This window comes from Peromyscus leucopus, chromosome 14, assembly GCF_004664715.2.
Source record: "Peromyscus leucopus breed LL Stock chromosome 14, UCI_PerLeu_2.1, whole genome shotgun sequence".
In the NCBI taxonomy this organism is placed as follows: domain Eukaryota; kingdom Metazoa; phylum Chordata; class Mammalia; order Rodentia; family Cricetidae; genus Peromyscus; species Peromyscus leucopus.
In genome coordinates, this window is record NC_051075.1 from 69,860,896 (window position 1) to 69,880,500 (window position 19,605).

At 42.9% G+C, this 19,605-nt stretch overlaps 1 protein-coding gene across 1 annotated transcript in view; it reads left to right on the plus strand.

Annotated features, from left to right (window-relative positions):
- Positions 1 to 19,605, plus strand: part of Unc79 (unc-79 homolog, NALCN channel complex subunit) — a 206,072-nt gene that overhangs the window by 17,907 nt on the left and 168,560 nt on the right. Inside the window, 3 exon segments of the mRNA XM_028888312.2 lie at positions 4,765 to 4,857; positions 15,662 to 15,717; positions 16,392 to 16,521. Coding sequence (XP_028744145.1) covers positions 4,765 to 4,857; positions 15,662 to 15,717; positions 16,392 to 16,521 — 279 coding nt within the window.

The following is a 19,605-nucleotide window of genomic DNA, read 5'->3' on the forward strand; positions in this document are numbered from 1 at the left end:
TTGGATGGCCTATGGCTCAAGCTTCTTGCTAGCCAGCTCTTATGACTTAACTCAACCCATTTCTACTCATCTATGTATTGCCATGCATCTATGTGTTCCTTGGCTCTACCTGTGTCCCATTATGTGTTGCTCCTTGGATGGTGGGCTGGCGTTCCCCTCCCTCTGCCTTTCTTCTCTTCCTTTCTCTCTTGGATTTTCCCACCTGGCTCCATCCTGCCCTGCCATAGGCCAATGCAACTTTATTTATTAGCCAATGTGAGCAACACATATCCCCAGGGTACAGAAAGACATTTCCACAGCAATGGGGTTTATTTCAACCTATCTTATCTTAGACTATGCCTTATGGTGGTCATTTGGATCAGACCAATAGCTTCAGGTCTGGTCTCTCTACTTCCTTGGTTAGGCTTCCTACTGCCTGTTCTTTTCCCCAAACCCAGAGCTGCCTTCCAAACGTGGATTAGATTATGTTCCTATTCCAAACTACCTAGCTTTTTGTCACTCTTAACGATCAAATTCAGTGACCTTACTTGGCTCACATGATTCTCTGTGCTCTGGCTGTGGCCAGCCTCACTACTGTCATCACTGCTTCTTCATGGGACTACTCTGCATGTCTGCATCAGCCTTTCTGCGATATTACAAAGGCTTTTGTGCTTATACAGTTTTTGTGCTTATACAGTTTCCATTGTCTAAATGGTCTCATAATGTGTTTCCTTTAGGTCTCAGTTCAAGTACCATATCTTTTAAAGAAATGTGTGTGTGTGTGTGTGTGTGTGTGTGTGTGTGTGTGTGTGTGTATGCAGGAGAGAGACAGAGACACACAGAGAAAGAGACAGACACAGAGAGACACACAGATAAAGAGACAGAGAAGGCAGAGAGAGAGAAACAGAGAGCGATACAGAGGCCAACATTTGGGAGTCAGTTTTCTGTACCGTGTTGAGGCAGGATCTCCTTTGGTGTTTCTGCTGTAGCTCTGTGTACTCCAGGCTAGGTGGCCCAAGATTTCTGGTGGGTTCTCTAGTCTCTGCCTCCTATCTCAGAGTGCCAGGGCTTCAGATGCCGGCCATGGCATCCAGCTTCTCATGTGGGTTCTGGGGATGGAGTTTGGCTGGCCAGGCCTATTGCAGCCAGCGCTTTTACCCCTGAGCCAGTCTCCTGGACACTCTAAGGACCACACATTTTGAGCTGCCTTCCCTTCTAATATAACACAGAACCTTCCATCTTGTCTTTTTTCCTTTGCCCAAATTCATGCTTCTCCAATGGCCAATGCCTGCCCTTTTCCGTAGAACAACACTGTCCATGGAAATTTCTCTGATGATGGAAACAGAAATAAAATTCTATGCCGCCGCCTCATACTGTAGTCACTACCACACAGGGTTACTAAGCACGTATGATGTGTCTAGTGAGGCTGAGGAATGTAATTTTAAATTTTATTTAATCTTAACTAATATACACAGCCACCCACAGCTAATGGGCACCACACTGCATAACCCAGCTCTGGCAATGATCTTCCTTACTGCTGTAACCAAGGGCCCGGAATAATTCCTGGTGCAGTTCTATGGAAAAAGGAGCGGTAGCCAAGTGATTGGTGCATTAGCTGTGAGTGTGTACTTGTCTTGGACAGTCACTGTCCCAGTAATTAGGCTGGTGCCTTCCTGCAGCTAGTTCATCTCTCACTTATAAAATGGCTTCTGCTTACTCTGAAAGGTAAGAATCATGTTAAGAACTGCACATCTAGCACGTTAGGAATTGTCACATGCAGGCGCATGTTAAGGGGTTGGTACTGTTCATGGGAGGAAGGCATGGTGGTAAGTTTTGTTCTGATGCTATTGGGGGAGTAAGGGGAAGGCCTGGAAACTTTTAATTATATTTCCTGAGCACAATAGTCTCTTCCCTTTAATTGTATGTGCTTTTGTTTTTTTGTGCTCTCACGGGATTGAGCTGCGTATCTGTTTACATCATGCCTTTTAAACAAGATTCAGTAAATGATGTGTGCTTGTGCATGCTTATTAAATTACAGCCATGGTGATTTTATTCGGTCTTGTAGAAGGCTTTGAAATGGCAAGATACCGTCTGTTTATATAAGTACTGGAGCCAATTTCCTGGGGCTTGTGTCCTAGGGGAACTCTTTGGCTTTATGGATGGCCATACTTGAGGGACAGCATAGATTTGCAGAGGTAACAGGGACATCCAAAGGTCACTGAGCCATCTGGGCAGATCTCCAAACAGACTTCACTTAAATCATCTGAGACAGTTGGGCATCTCTCCCATTTTTAAAGGCCTCTGGGCACAGTGGCTCTCAGCCTCTCTGACCGTTTTCATTGTTGAAAAATGCTTATTATTAAAAAGTTTGAGTTGAATTTAAATAAAGGTGAAAATACTTGTCACCAAAAGAATATACATGTGGCAAGGGGGGGGCAAGAGAAGAGAGGAGAGAGAGAGAGAGAGAGAGAGAGAGAGAGAGAGAGAGAGAGAGAGAGAGACCTGATGTTGAGTATGTTGGAGTAAGCATTCCTTTCTTTTCTTCTTCAACAAAGGGCACAGGAATATTATATATGTGCTCACTCTTCCCATCTTCCCAGCCCTGGGGACTGGACTAGGCATCCCCTTGCTTACCTCTTATCTCTCTAATAGTATTTCTCAAAGGCATATCCAAGGCTGATTTGCCCGAGAGCCAGCGATGTGCTTATTAATTTAACAGAGGGTTTCCAGTTTTCCACACTGTCTGAGCTAGGATCTCCAGGTGTGGACCCTAAAAAGCTGAATTTGGAAAGGCTGAAGATGGCAAGCAATGGGTCTTGTTCTTCAGCATGTGATTCAAATTCTTTCTTCCTCAGTTTATCCCATTTGATTAGTCCTCACCCCCTCAGGGCAGTGTACTGCTCTCTGGATCAACCTCGTCTACTGATCAGCATTTGTTTATAGTGTAGAGCCAGACAGACCATGTCCCTGCACACCGCCTGGCCTGTGAATTCCATACACAGCCATGGGTGATTAATAAACGCAGACTCAGGCTAGCGGAGCTCAGTTAGGGACCTGTTTTGTTGGTTTGTGCCTCTCAATCTGTTGCAAAGACCACTGCCCTTTATAGCATCAGAAGTTCTTGATGTGGAAACAAAATAGAATCCTGTTAAACTTCCTGTCTTTGCTGCATGGCAACTCCTTCCTAGTGCTTCAGTGTTTGTTTACTGAGAGCCTTGTTACACTGGCTTGTTCTTTTTAGATGTAAATGAAACGTGCTCCCCATACACTACACACACACACACACACACACACACACACACACACACACACTTAATATAAAATAAAGCAGCGTCTGAGGTTATCTGCTTTCGATTGTCTATATCAGTGGTCTTTAGTGTGTACAAAACAGTGTTGACTTGGTGAGTCTTTACCTTCTGTATGCTGTTTTTTTTTTTTTTTTTTTTTTTTTCCTGTTGGACAGCTTGGTATATAAGTGTGTTTATAAGAGGTTTCTTCTACTTCTTCCATTATCTCAGTGGCAAAAGGAATTCATTTTGTATTTTAATCTTAATAAAAATTCTTTCTTTTGTGGGGGTCCTCTCTCACTTATTGCTGGGATAAAAATACCCTTCGGCTGAAAACATGTTATCCCAAATAACTTTCATCAGAGGTAGTTTTGAATACTTATGGAGCTACCTAGTATTTTCCATTAAATAGACACAATTTTTATATACAGTTTGATGTCAGTCATCATGAACACACCACTTAAAGATGCGTTTAAATCAGTGTGCAAGTGGATATCATGATTATACAGTCATTAGGTGAATGTTGAAGGCGCCTGCTTGCATTGCAATTGGACATTTGTTGACATAGGAGAAACGTGATTCAGTTATTCACAGATTCAAAAGAGCGCTTTGTTCTAAACAATCAGATCAACGTGAGGGTAGAATGGAAAATGCAAGTGATTTCCTGTGGTAATGGAGACACTGATGGGGTTCTATGGAAAGTTGGAATCCAGCTGTGGAGTCACTGAAAACTGTTTAAAAACCAATGCGATAATTTTCATGATATGTGACTTAATATTTGTATGTATAACTAAACAAGAAGTTACACATTATATGAATCTTATTTGCCTACCTCCAAATGTTAATATGTCCTAGTTGGGTTTAGAAATCTTCTAGTTTCTTGTGAGGTTAACCGCTAACATGTTTATGTGCCCTTTATATTTGGACCCACAGAAGGTTCTGCTTCCTTCCTTTCCTTTATAGATATGAACATCTTGGGAATAGAGATCACACCTAAGTTCAGCTCTGACAAAGCCATTATATTCTGGTTTTGTGCCTCCTCCATGTGGCTGTGCTCTAGATGTTTTTTACAGTGGCACACAATGGCAGCGTTTGTATGCAAGGAACAGTTCTGTGGTTTTATTTCTGTGAATTTCTATTGGTTTTGGGGATGGGGAAGTGGCCGAGTTTGTAGAGTGCTTCCCTCACAAGCACAAAGCCCTGGGTTTGATCACCAGCATTCCGTAAACTGGGTGTAGAGGTGCATGCCTGTACCCCAGCTCTGAGAGGTGGAGGCAGGACGCTCAGGAATTAAAGGTCATCTTGACTATATAGAAAGTTTAAGGCTAGCCTGGGGTACATGAGGCACCATCTTAAGATGGAGGAAAGAAAAGTCAATAGTCCTCCCAGCTCAGTTGGAACTTTCTCGTGAAGCTCTTTCATGGTTCTATGTATGGTAGCAAGTATGTGCTCATTTCTAGAAATTAATTTGTATCTAATCAGAAAATTTTGTTTTCAGTGGGTTCCTCCAGGAGAGAAAGCGTCCCGGCCCATGTGAACCTCTCTGCATCCGCCATGCTAATGATTGCAATGCAGTACACATCTAATCCAGGTAAGCAGGAACCTGGCAGCTGGAGCAGCTACCAAACTATCAGGAGGTGACATCTAACAGATAAGATAGAATCTTTTATGTGGGAGCTTCTTCTGGCAGAAGAGACAATTGATGTGTTAAAGGCAGACTTCGGAGTTAAAATAAATTTATCTATAACTAGTAGTAGTGATCTGGTTTGCTAGGGAATGTTTTAGAATGTTTGGGGATGAAGTTTTAGATGCCTGAAAATCGATGACCATATAGAAGAAGTTTAATTAAAAATATAGAGCTGGGTGGTGGTGGTGACACATGCCTTTAATCTCAGCTCTTGGGAGGCAGAGGCAGGTAGATCTCTGTAAGTTCGAGGCCAGCCTTGTCTACAGAGTGAGATTCAGGATAGCCTGGGCTACACAACACAGTGAAACACTGTCTCAAAAAACCATATATATATATGGAGAGAGAGAGAGAGGCAAGAAAATTATCATTATTTCTAGATTAGTCTGGGCTGTAGAGTGAAATCTGGTCTTACACACACACACACACACACACACACACACACACACACACTGTATATTACATGTTTTGACTCATGCATACATGCATATGTATGGTATATATTTGCTGCACTATCTTAACTGCTAGTGGTAACTATATCAATGATTTGGGTAAATTTGCTTTGCTAGTGCCATAGAAATATCTCTGAACATAAATCTCTTACCAAATTTCAGGTTTTTCATAGGACAAATTGATGAAAAGGGATACATGATTTAATGGGTTAGAAGCATTTTAGTATTCCTCTAATTGTATGAGAGAAAACAGTTGTTTCACAGTGACGAATCACTTAATATTATCATGAAAGTTGTATTCAAGTTGAGTAGCTGAAGAACACTAGTTCACCTTTATTTTTGTGTCTGGGAGCCCTTGTGGTGGTGGATGGGTTTACTTTGGTTGTGTTGGTCAGGGTAACTGCCAATTGAATTGGAGGAACTGACCTAAAAGGCAGCTCACTGTTGAAGTGGTGTGTTAAGATATGAACTCTGCCGTTTATTTTCATGTTGTGTTTGTTTGAGAAATAAGAAAATTTTATGACATTGTTTTTAGTCTATTTAAGTAGCATAATAATTGAGTTTTTATTTGAAAACTTTTATTTAAAAATAAACATAATATTTTAATTTGAGAATTTTGTACAATGTATTTTGTTCATATTCACTAATACATCATAGTCATAGACTCGTCCTGTGTGCGTAGTTTTGTTGTTTGAGATGGAGTCTTACTATATTGCCCAGGCTGACCTCTTGGGTAAGTCAGTTCTCCATTTTCAGCCTCCCAAGTCCCTGGAATCCAGGAAGGCGCTGTCTTTTCTTCTGTTTTAGTCCCCTTGGGCTACCATAAGAAGGCTTAAGACAACAAAAACTTGTTTCTTAGAGTTCTGGAGGCCAGGAAGTCTAAGATCAGGGTCCTAGCAGATTCACTGTCCGGTGAAGACTTACTCCCTGGTGCACGGATGGCCATATTTGCACTGTCTCCTCTGTCAAAGGAAGAAGAAATGGGTTCTTTGGAGCTTCTATGACAATGACACTGATCATATTTGTGAGGATGCTGTCCTTGGGACCTCAGTGCCTCCTAAAGACCCCCATCTCCTAAAATTATCATATCAAGGCTAGGATCTAACATGTATTTTTGGGAACATAGATATTTGATTTATCAGCATCCTACCTTATCTCCCTAATTTTACATCCATTTCACACCTGTAATATACTAATTCCATCTTGACAACCCTAAAAGTGTTAATTCATTCCACTATCAACTCAAAACTCTGAGGTCCAGCAGCGCATATACCTACAATCCAAATCCACAACTGTCAGATTGGAGGCTCGATTTATCCCAGAATGATCTGCTCTTTGGCTGTGAATGTATGAAAACAAATATGTTACATGCTTCCAGAATATAGCTGTGAGGGCTGGGGCTGCAGCTCCGTGGTAGACCACTTGCTTAGTGCATAGGGGCAGCTGAGGGTTAAATCCTTAAACCAAAGCAAGCAGACAAACAAACAGTAAAATGCAGTGGCAGGCCAGCCAGAGAGTAGGCATTCCCACCCCAAGGGAGTTTGAAACTCACCATCAAACCTCAACCTTGTACAGACTCTTCTTCGACTTGATCTTTCTAGACCCACAGTGGTGATAGTCCTGTCTCCTCTGTTGCTTTGTGGGATAAGGGTTTGGCCCCAAGCTTCTAGTAGTCCTGCCACCAAAGCTTTAGGCAACCTGGCTTCTTCCATTGATCTGCCGGGAATTACCTTAGTGGGGCTTCCTATGGTGACTGTCCCTGTGTCTACCTTAATTCCACCTGCACCATCTGGGGTCTGGTGACCATGGCTTTTCAGGGAATCCTTTGAATGTTAAGTGGAACTATCAATGCACCCACTGCTTTGTTGGGTGTGGTGTATGCTACTTTGGGACCCAAAGAGCTTCATTTTGGCAGCTAAAGAATAAGGCATTAGAGTGAAGGAGCTAGGTATAGCCTGTGGTGGCCACTTGCTGGTGGCCCTATGAAGCCATGCTGTACTTGGCTCCTTGTTCTCTAGGCCTCTGAAGGGAGGAGCAGTTGTGATGAGTTCTAAGTTGTCTTTGGAAGTCTTGGACCACAGTGTGTGGCTTCTCCTGTGAGGATTGACTAATGTGTTTCCTAGCTCCCTGGTCATACACCCAGTGGTCTCTCCTCCCAGGCCTTCCCATCCTTTCAATACAGATAGTCTGAGGAGTTTCCAAACTTCCAATTGGTTTCTTTGTTGGTGAACAATTCTGATGGAAGTCATTTCTTTCTCCTGCAATTTTACTGTAAATACTCAGAAAACAATAACAGAAACTGGAAACAAAAACACAAACCAGGTCACTCATTTTTAGCACTTGCCTGGGGATTTCCTCAGCCAGTTTCATCCCTCACAAACTCTGCCTTCCCTAGTACACGAAGACGTGAACACAATGTGACCAAGTTCTGACACTTTATGACAAGGGTGGCCTTTCCTCCAGCTTGCAATCCCATGTTCCCCATTTCTGTCTGACACCTTATCAGAATCGACTCTACCGTTCAGTATTTTTTTTTAAAGCCAACATTCAGTTCAGCACACTGAAAGAGCGAGGCGTTCCCTGCTCTTCTCTTCCTAAGCCTGCACACAGTTGTCTTTAAAGGTCTGTTCATAGTAATAGTGGTTTTTCTAGAATGTACCTCACAAATCCCCACAGTTACCTAATGCCAAAGCGACTTCCCCTTTTTTAGGCCTTTGTTCCAGGAGCACCCTTATCTCAGTACCAGCTCTCTGTTTCAGTCTGTTTGGGGTTATGTTAGTAACTTGTCTCATTGCTGTGGTGAAGTATCCAACAGAAGAGACTCAAGGCAAGAAGGGTGTGCTTTGACTTGTAGTGTAAGGGGTGCTGACCCCCTGCCATGGAAGGCATGGTGGCAGGAGTGTGAGCAGCTGCCATGCTGTATCCACAGTCAGGAAGCAGAGAGAGAGAGGTGAATACTGGAGTTCTGTTGCTTTCTCCTTTTCACTCAGTGTAAGAGCCCATCCCATGAAACGGTGCCTCCACCTTCTTCCCTTCTCAGTAGAACATCTCTGGCAACATCCTCAGAGATGTGTAGTAGTCTGTCTCCTAGGTAATTTTAAATCACACTCACGTGTTAGTCAAGATTAGCTGTGACAGGGATACCTTAACAAATAGTGCAACGTGAGTGGCTTGTATGCATTAAATGTTCATTTCTTGTGGTTATAGAGTCTAGAAAGTTCAAGTTTAAGGTTGTCCATAGGTTTGCTAGGTAGAGGCCCATTTCCTGGCTCATAGATGAACTCATTTGTTCTGTCCTTTTGCATAGCAGAAAGGCAAGAAGATTTTTTTGAGGGAGACCTTTAAAAAGTAAGAGCACTGGGATGAGGGGAATGGAGAGATAACTCAGAAGTTAAGAGTGCATACTGTTCTTCCAGAGGACCCAAGTTCAATTCCCAGCACCCATGTTGGGCACCTCGACTCCAGGGTATCTAACACCCTCTTTGGCCTCTATAAGCACTGCATTCACATGTACAACCCTCCATCCACATAATTTAATAATGATAATACTATCACTACTAATAAAATATTTAGAAACAAGGGCACTGACCAACTCATGGGGCCTCTGCCTTTGTGACCTAAACATATCCTAAAGTCCCACCTCCCAATGATGTCACTCTGGGGATTAGAATTTATCATGTAGATTTTGAGGAGTCCATTCTGCCTACAACATCCTCAAATATAATATTTCTGTGATCATTATGTGAATTTAATTAAAACATTTATTTTAGGGCAAGCTATAATCTCATATCTCACTCTATTTACCTTAAAAGACCATCAAAATACAACTCACATTTATGATATTATATGTTCTGAGAGGATTCTTCATTTAGCACTAGTGAAGCAAACTCTAGTCCTAAGGAGTGGGTCCTGATGGCAGGCAGCAATAGGGTGGATTGGACAGTTTGAGGTTAGTTGTTTGTGGATCTGTTCCTGGACCTGGGTCTGGGGCCTCATCCCCTGGAAGGACCAATATGTGAATGGTAGGGGGAAGTAAGTCTTTACTCAGTGGCCAATAATGAAGAAGAGGGGAGACTGTGCTCACAAACAGCTTTTTATCCTCAGGAGAGTGGGGTTCCAGATACAAGACAGGTGTAAGGATGGATGAAATGGGATCATAAAAGGAGGGAATATTCTTGTCTTTCTGGGACAAGGCTGACCTTCCAGAACCTTCATTGGCACTGCTTTTTACATTTTTCATGGTCTGGTGGTTCCAGTCACGGGGGCTTGGAGATGTCTTTAGCTTTGGTGGGAGGAAAGAGAGGCTAGGCAAGTCCAGGCCAAGTTAAATAACCCTGTATTATATTTCTGGACACAAGTTTCTCCAGTGGTCAACACATCCATGTATAGGATCTGACCTAAAGATTAAGGCAGAAGAGAGGATAGACATCATGAAGATGGACACCATGCTTCTTTATCTCTACCAGTCACTCAGTAGACATCAACAGCGAGGAGTCAGTGTTTTGGCCTTCATGACTCTGAGAAGTGACTCAGGCGACTGTTACCATAATCCACATGAAGAAGTATCATTTCCAGGATAAAAAAATGCGAGAAGCCAGCCTCCTTGGCTGGGTAGTTAAGGTACTCATTAATTACTCATTAAATGAGTAATGTTTAAGTAAACCGTGGGTGATGGAAGTTACCGGGTTTGCTTCCTCTCCCTCTCAGCATCAGCACTGGAGAGATCTGTGATGACGTGACTGTGATTTTGCCCAGACAAACTGTCTAATACCTGAGCTGGCTCTGGGGGCTTCCGAGGGCATGCCAAAGGACTGAGTTTTCCTGAGCTCATTTGCAAATGACTGGTCAGTGAGACCCCGAACAAGCTTTTCTGCCTCGAGGCCAAGTTTTCTCACCTGTAAAATGGGACAATTCTTCCTGCTATTCATAAAATGTTGTTAAGATTAAGTTGAAAATACGTGTGCACATACTTGCTTGGCTTTGGTGTTCTGACTGGCACATCATAAGTGCTGGGTAAATGATGTGAACAGCTACAATTTGGCATTTTCTTCTTGGACTTGAATTGATGGAAAACTACCCTGATCATACAAAAATCACCTCTGTTATTTTCAAATCTGTTCACAGGTCAATGTTTATAGCCAACTAACTATTCTGTATTGGGGAGTACATTTCTGACTCAAAACTAGTCACATGAGAAACAGTTAGGTGTAGTATCCACTAGGGTCACTTTGGGATCAGATACATGCTGGTATGTTCAAACTTCTGACAGTTTGACCCGATGATGTTGTTGCCATGTCCAAAGTTCATGTTTGAGAACTGTTGTATCAGTTTACAAAATAAGCAGAACAACTCCACAGAAAACCAGTCTTGTAAGGTTTTAAGTGAGCTTTATCATTCTACTATTTAAATTTCAGTGGAATGGGACAAGGGTAGAGAAACAGCAAGTGGCCGTTTGGTTTCTGTAGCTGATTGTGTACCATGAATAGAGGTCAGAGTCTGGAGAGATGGTTCAGTGGTTAAGAGCACACACTGCTCTTCTAGAGAACTCAAGTTCAATGTTCAATTCCCAGCACCCACACCAGGGGGTTTACAGTTGCCTATAACTTCAGCTCCAAGGGGGGATCTAATGCCTCTGATCTCTACTGGCACGTATACCCATGTGCGCATCCCTCCCGTATGTAGACATAATTAAAAATAAAATACATCTTAAAGAAGAGAAGGGCACTTACTCATGTAGCTAGCATTCACTGAGTAACTCCTATGTGCAGGACTTTCTGCTAGGTATTGTGGAAACCACACTGAAAAGTAGGGGTGGTGCTTGTGGAACCGTGTTTGGAAAGATGAGGCATATACTCACAAATCCTTACCAATGTGGAGTAGCCAGGTGTGGTGGCCCACATCTGCAATCCCAACATTAGGAAAGCAGAGGATCACTCACTGCACATTTGAGGCCAGCCTGCTATAGAGTGAATTTCAGGCCTCCAGGGACTGCCGAGTGAACCATCTTTCACAGAACAAACAACAACAAACACAGAGTAATGTGTGCAAAGCACCAACTACCATTACTTCATCTGAGGAAGAGAACTCTGGGAGCTGAAATAATCAGGGACAGTGTCCTGCTTCTTGAACAGAGAAAATATGGACCAAGTTCTGCTCGAAAGGCTAATTGGGGCATTTTGGAAACAGTTTGAAGAAGCAGTTGAAGTTTCAGGTCTGTTCACGGGACAGTCAGTGGAAGATTCTGAACAGGCTTCGTGTTATTCACCCTGCAGAAGATCAGACATTGTGTAAGACCAAGTATCTTGGGACACTTGACCACTCAGTGTTGGCATAAGGATAAAAGCTACTCAGTGGTCGTCCAGGAAACCCTGGCTAACAAGGTGGGATGGATCTGTCTTCATCTTGTGAAGCTCATATGGTTGGAGGAGACGAAGAATAATGAATCAAACAATTAGAAATAAAGTATAAAGTTCCAGTTGTGACTTTTTTATTTTCTCTTGTCACCAGACTCTATAAAGGGAGATTTTAAATTTATTATGGATGTCAAGGAGGCCTCTCTGAGAAAGCACCCTCACTCTGAGGATTTAAAAATGAGTAGTATTATGAGTTATGGGTTCAGGCAGAGGGATCTTGTGTCTCAAGGGGTAGCCTGGCAAGCTGATGAGACATAAAGACTGGCGAAGCTGGGACTGTGGGTGAGGGTTGCCTGCCTGGTACGAGGTCAGACTGGAAAACTTGCAGGGGATTGTGGATTCTGTTAGGCAGGAAATCCTCTGTGTGTGTGTGTGTGTGTGTGTGTGTGTGTGTGTGTGTGTGTGTAGAGAGAGAGAGAGAGAGAGGAGAAAGAGAAAGAGAGAAAGAGAGGGGGGCATAGTTGCAGTATTGATTATTATATAGTTACATAATTGATTATTGGATGTAGATAGACTGTTAGGGAAATCACTGCATTTGTTGAGTCCTGTCAAAGGCAAGGGTAGTTGAGACTGAGAAGTGTGTGTCCACCGAGAGCTATTTAGGAAATAATATGTTTAGGACTTGGCTTCTGGCTTGCACTGACTGAACGCGGTGACAGTTAATGACAAAGGAAGCACTATGGGAAGATCAGGCTTTGAGGTGCATCATACTGTTCTCGCTGCCATGACACAACACTTGACCAAAGCGAGTCAGGGAAGGAAGGCTTTGTTCTGGATTACAGTTTGAGGGGACACAGTTCATCATCAGAGACAGATGATCACATTACATTTATAATCAGGAACCAGAAAGAGATGAACGCTGCTACCCAGCCCATTTTCTTTTAGCCATAAAATGGTGTCTCCTGCACTCAGGGTGGGTGTTACCTCTTCCAATGAACCTCTCTGGAAATGTCCTTACGGACATGCTCAGAGATGTGCCCCCTGGGTGGTTCTCAAGTCAGTCAAGTTGACAGTGGAAATGGGCCATCACAAGAGACAAGGTCTGAGATTTATTTTGGACATGCTTTGTTTCAAGGTGTTTTTGAGACATTGAGAAGAAAATAGCAATTAGCTGTTGTTGTTATAGTCCTGACACAGAAAATAGAGCTCTGAATTGGTGCTAATGAACTTTGAGCCTCCATACAAATGTCCAGTGATCTTCACCAAACTGCATGTAGGCGATTACTCTAGAGCTGTAGATGAGTGGGTATGAGATTGCTTAGGGGAGAATAGAGAATCAAGGATATATGGGTGCTAGAACCAGGCCTCAGAAAATCCGAAAAACAGTTGGTCAGTGGGGGTGGATGACTTTGCCCAGGAGGTATGGAGGTTGTATTTGTATAGCCGATTATGTACACTTGAAACTGCAAACTCATTTGTGGTTAGCTTAATGGGAAGTCTTAACTATAGCCTGTAATATCAGGAGCTGAGGCAGCATCCTGTTTCTCGAAGACTTCCCTTGTGTTTGCATAGTGGCCACCACAGTGGAGGATATATCCTCACAAAACTGTCTGAAACAGCTGGTCCAAGTCATTAGAGACTGTCTGTAGTGAGAGGCACATGTTGAAGCCAGCATGGGTTTAAACAGTGAGTTCCAGGCCCGCCTGAGCTGTATAGGATGAGACCTTGAGTTCTAGGTCAGCCTGAGCTATATAGTGTGAGCCTGAGGGGGGGTATGTGGCCTGAGGCAGCTGAGCTATAGGTATGATTTTTTTTTGTGAGACCTGAGTTCTAGGTCAGCCTGAGTTATATAGTGTGAGACCTGAGTTCTAGGTCAGCCTGAGTTATATAGTGTGAGACCCCATCTCAAAACAGAAAGGAAAGGAGTGGAGAGTTCCAAAAGGTCAGAGAGAGAAAAAGCACAGCTCGGAACCTCCCCAGCAGGCTCTTGTCACCAGAAATGTCCCATAGCCACTTCTCGCTGCAGCAGAGTCTGAGAAAGGCTGTGTACTGGCAGAAATCTAGGAAGAAAGGGCACTTTGGTTGTGAGCCTAGCCTTTAATGGCAGAGGAGGGACTGTATGAGTGAGAATTGTTGAGACCACGATTGGAAAAAGCACAGGGATAAATAGCCAAACTAGTGGAAACACATGAACTATGAACCAATAGTTGAGGAGCTCCCAACTGGATCAGGCCTCTGGATAAGTGAGACAGTTGATGAACTTGAATTGTTTGGGAGGCCCCCAGGCAGTGGGACCAGGACCTGTCCTTAGTGCATGAGCTGGCTGTTTGGAACCTGGGGCCTATGTTGAGACACTTTGCTCAGCCTAGGTGAAGGGAGGAGGGGACTGGACCTGCCTCGACTGAATCTACCAGGCTGAACTGAATCCCCAGGGGAGTCCTTGCCCTGGAGGAGATGGGAATGGGGAGTGGGCTGGAGGGAGGAAGGGGAGGAGGGAAGACAGGGGAATCCGTGGCTGACATGTAAAATTAAATTAAATTATAAAATTAAAAAAAAAAAAAGAAAGAGCACTTTGGTCGGCAGGGAAACAACAGTGGTGTCCCCCACAGGGGACTAAGAGAAAAGGGTCACATGGTGTCCTAAAGCCAGAAGAAGAGATTTAAAAAGTAGAGAGAGGTGCCAAGTGCTTCTGAAGAGTCAAGGAAATTCAGATGAAACGTGTCCACAGGATTCGAATGACACAAACTTTGGTCTCTTTGGCAGAGGACCCAGGTTTGGTTTTCTCTGCACGCAAGTCATGGATCACAGTTGCCTCCAGTCCCAGAGTCTCTGACCTCCTTTTCTGGCTATCTCACATATACATGGCTTACATACATACATACATACATACATACATACATACGTGCATGCGTGCACACAAACACACAGGGATGAATACATCTTTTTAAAAGATCAAGCCAGTTAGCATTCTAACATGGAGGGGTGAGGAGCACATAACTGAGGAGCAATTGACCACTGATGACTTCTAGGGAGGGAGAGTCATTTTTCTTCAAGGGTATGGCCCCTGGTAGGTTGACCATGGTTTATTGGATTGCCCCACACCCGTGAGTATATGGACTGTAAAAATGACTCCTGGGGCTATTATGAAAAAAAGAGAGGCTATGAAGTTGAGAGGGGATGGGAAGTGAGGAGTGGATATGGGCAATTAGGGGGGATACATAGGGGTGAGCATGATCAAAATACATTGTCTAAAATTCTTAAAGGATTAATAAAAACATTTTACTTAAAACAAATGAAAAACAAAAATACAAATCTCCTGTAACTCGGACTCAGTTCTAGCCAGTAAATCTACTGGGGGCTGCTGAGGTCTACTTTTTCTTTATGACAAGAAGAACAGACTGCTGAACAAGCGCTAAAATTGCTGGTTTAGTCCAATTCAAGTGTCACTTGGTATTTTTTCAACCTTAGGCAGGATGGGAAAGTCGGCCTCAGTTTTCTAACTGCAGCGTGGCACTTGTGAGGTAACGTGTGTGGAATGCTCAGTGCAACATGTGACAAAGAATGAGTTCACTCCAAAATACGAGCTTGCACATGACCTCATGTGGTGCGTGCGGATCTACCCTCTCATGGAGTTCTTAGCTGCAGCAGTCCAACTCCACATTAAATAAGTATAAACTGCTAGAGACTTCTAGTATTTCCTTTGTCAGTGCAATTTGCAGAGTACTTCTGAATGGCTTTGGAATAAAGCTTGATAAAGCTAAGGGCTGATACGATTTCTAGAAGTGTGATAAGTACTTTCTAATTTAATGATTAAATTGAAAAAATGACTACTAAAGTGATTTATTATATCTTCAAGGGTGATTTTTCTGGTAAATTTTATTATAAATTATATTTTCTTCCTTACAGTGTATCATTGTCAATTATTGGAATGTCTCATGAAATATAAGCAAGAAGTCTGGAAAGTAAGTTTTAGATTAATATTGACTCATATTCACTAGCCTGATTTATATAAATTGTAAAAATTACATATTATAACTTGTTTTGATCAAATTTATACCTGTCTTATTATTTTGATATGGTAAACCTGTACTTTATTTTTACTTGTAAAATTATCACTTAGAACAGAAATGAATCTTTAAGAACAGAGTGTCTTGACAGAATAGTTGAATGTATCTTATTCATTGAATTAGGCAAATATTATATTGCATGACAAGTATAATTTTAATTTGAAATTGCTTGAGAATTTGTCTTTTTTTTCAAATGGCAGATATGAATTGTTATTGTTAAGAAATGTGATTAGGGAAACATTTTTTTTTAACTCAGTGTTTGGTATGTGGGCATACACTGTTGTAAAAAAAATCATTCTTTGATTTGAATCTCATTAAAGGATTAATGGACAGTGCACTTTTGAACTCTCCTTGGGGGCATCATTTGCAGGACATATAAACAGACACATGAATAAATGATGAAAATGATGGGCTAACATAATTTAATCTGAAGAGCACACCTGCATGATGGTCTCCAGGGAAATGACCCACCTTAAACTCTTAGAGTTTCTACTGCTTTGGTAGTCTTGGGTGTGCGGTCTTTATTTTTATTTGATGACGCTGAGTCGGGATGTTCTTGCCTCCTGCAGGACCTTTTGTATGTGATTGCATATGGGCCTTCACAGGTGAAACCTCCAGCGGTGCAGATGCTTTTCCACTACTGGCCCAACCTAAAGCCCCCTGGGGCAATAAGCGAGTACAGGGGGCTGCAGTACACAGGTAAGAAGAAGAGCTCTGGTGGCCCCAGTTCAGCTCTCTCGTGCCAGCTGGGCCTCACCCTATGCTAAAAAAGACCATACTAGACGGTTAGACATAGTCCCGAGTCCTTTCTGACACTGGGTTTAAAAAGAAGGCAGTTGGCCAGGTGCAGTTATTCAGGCTATTAGGGGAGGCTGAGGCAGGAAAATCAGCCGAGCCCGGGAATTTCGGGACCATCCAAGGCAACATAGCAAGATCCCATCTCTTAAGATAATCAACAGTTGAGTGTGGTGGTGCAAACATGTGGTAATCCCAGCCCCCGGGGAGAGGAGGAAGGAGGATCAGAAGTTCAAAGTCAGTCTTGACTACATAGCAAGTTTGACGTCATCATGAACTACAGGAAAACATGTTTCAAAACAAAACAAAACAACCCAAAGGAAAACAAGCAAAAAAACCCATAACCATACCAATTTGTCATAGCAGATTGCCTAGACCCCCATCCCAGTTGCTATCCAAAGGGCCTGCATCTTGCCCACTGCTAAGATGAATTACTACAAAGCCATAAGGGATGGGAACGAGACTACAGATTTGCTATCATTATCAGAAGCCCCAGCTGCATAATTCTGTTCTTGTAAGAGGCTTGGCCACATTTCCAGTGTTACCAGAAGGGTTTCATCATGGCAACGAAACAGTAACTTCAAATACAATGACAGAGTTGGGCATGATGGCCTACTCCTATGACCTCAGTATCCTGCAGGTAGAAGTGAAAATCTGTGGAGTTCAAGGCCAGCCTGGGCCACATAGTGGGTTAAAAGTCAGCCTGAGCTATAATGAAATCCTTCTTTAAAAAATAGTGACAGATGTCTACCAAGAAACTTGCAAAAAAAAAAAAAAAAAAAAAAAAAAAAAAAGACAGGCAGAAAGACTGACCGACACAAGGGTTCTAGGTTGCTGCTTATATATCATAAAGTGTAAGAGAATCCCAGTGGCTAATGGAGTTTCTGATGTCCACACACTCCTCCCCTTTTCAGTATTATCCATGTGTTTTACATTGTGGAAGGCAGATTCCAAGTGGTTGTATACTAGGATAACAAGGGGCAGCAATGTTAATGCAGGGAAGCTAGACAGAATTCTTTAAAGTTGGACGTCTCTTTATTGATATTTTGTATTGTTGATAACAAAGAATGTTTCACTGTTGCTAGCTAAATAAATTGAATGTAAAAAAAAAAACATCAAATACTTAGCATGCCAGTAGAGTAAAAAGTGAAATGGCTGAAATACTTGACACTGACCCTTTTTTTAAATAGGGTTCTTGACATAAGCGTCAACCCCCTGTAGTGTTTGAATGGGTGACTGATACCAATGAGATTTACTTATATGATAATATTTGATGAGACAACTGGGTTCCAGGCTCTGTATTTTTGTTGTTAATATGGGAGTCAAAAGCAGACCTCATTAAACTGAATACAGCTTAGATTCAGAAATTCATTTTGATTCAGCAAATATTCACAGGGTATCTAGATGTGGGAATTCATTTTATTCAGCAAATATTTATGGCCAAATGCTGTTGGCTAGGCATTTCTCTGTGTACCAATGAGGAAAACAAAGCAGCTTGTAGTCATTAGCATCTTGGAGCTTCCACACTACTTGTGGGTGAAATATCCAGAGACTGCCTCCTAGGGCTCCTAGTGCTAAGGTAGAGCAAAGAGATCTGTGGGAATCACGGGAGGGCTCCTAGCTCATCCTGGTCATAGACAGGTCCAGTGAGTGAAGCTTTAGCTGCTAGCTGAGGCAGTGAGAAGCATGTAACCAGACAGAGGAAACTGTGAGTGCATAAAATGTGAGTTTAAGGTAGAAGGAACTTCAGGGCTTGTGAGGTGGACGCAGCAGACAGCTTGGGGGTGTTTAGGAACTGGAAAATGACAAGACAGCTCTGTGGAATGAGGAGGTCAGTGGAAGGCTGGCTATGTTTGTGGAAAAGTTGGAGCTGTTTTCCAACAGCAAAGGGGTTTTCCTGATCTAAGTTTTGGTGAGACTCACTGCCCAGAGCATCCCACAATCCCAAAAGCTGACAGTCGTTTCCACTTATGGGGTAGCCAAAGCCTCTAGCAAGGACCAACCAACGTGTACTTAGTAAGATTGGTTCAGCATTTGCATGCTAAGATCAGAGCAATCCTTTCTTGTTCTCTTGGACTGACGCAGAGGTAGTTGACTAGGGGCATCACTTGGCAGCCTGTCCGTGCAGTCACGTGTCTGGCTTCCCTTTGTTCACTGCTCAGTCCCAAGTGCCACTGGTAGCCAGGCACCTCCCTCACGGATGGCTGGCTTTCTTAGCATTCCCACTCTATCAGACCATGAAGGGGACAGAGAGCCATGGGAAAAAGTCACCCTGTGGTCTCTATCGCTGGGCATCTGGCACCAGATGCCTGTTGGATATTGTTCTTGCAGCTTTATACCTCGGCATTTCCCCCTTCCAGGTTAGCGTACTGGTGTCTTGATTAGGCAGCCATATTGTTGAGGTACAGTTTCCCTGACATTTTTAGGAGGTACACTATCACATCAGATGTTGGGGCCTCTGGCTCCTACACTTCATCTCTCTCTTCTGAAATGTTCCTTGATGCTCACGTGCAGGGGTCGTCATACAGATATGTATTGGCTGAAGCTAGGCAGCTCATGATCTGTTGTTCTCTGTATTTTGACCAATTCTGTGATGTGACTGTTGAAAAAAGTTTCTTTAATGATTAAGTGCTACTTGTCAGGCAAAGAGGTTCCTTAACCTATTTTTACTTTTAATGAGTGCGTGCGTTCGTGCGTGCGTGCGTGCGTGCGTGCGTGCGTGTGTGTGTGTGTGTGTGTGTGTGTGTGTGTATGTGAGTGCTTGTATGTACAGAGGCCAGAGATCAAATGCCAGATGTCCTTTTCTCCCACTCTTTATTGTATAAAATGAGCTTTTTCTCTGTCACTGAACCTGGATGCCACTGGTAGATTGGCTAAGCCAGCAATCCTGTCATATCTTTCGATTTGTACCTCTCAACGCAGGATCACAGACTCATGCAGCCCTGCTTGACTTTTTACATGCGGGCTGGAGATCCAATCTCAGCACCT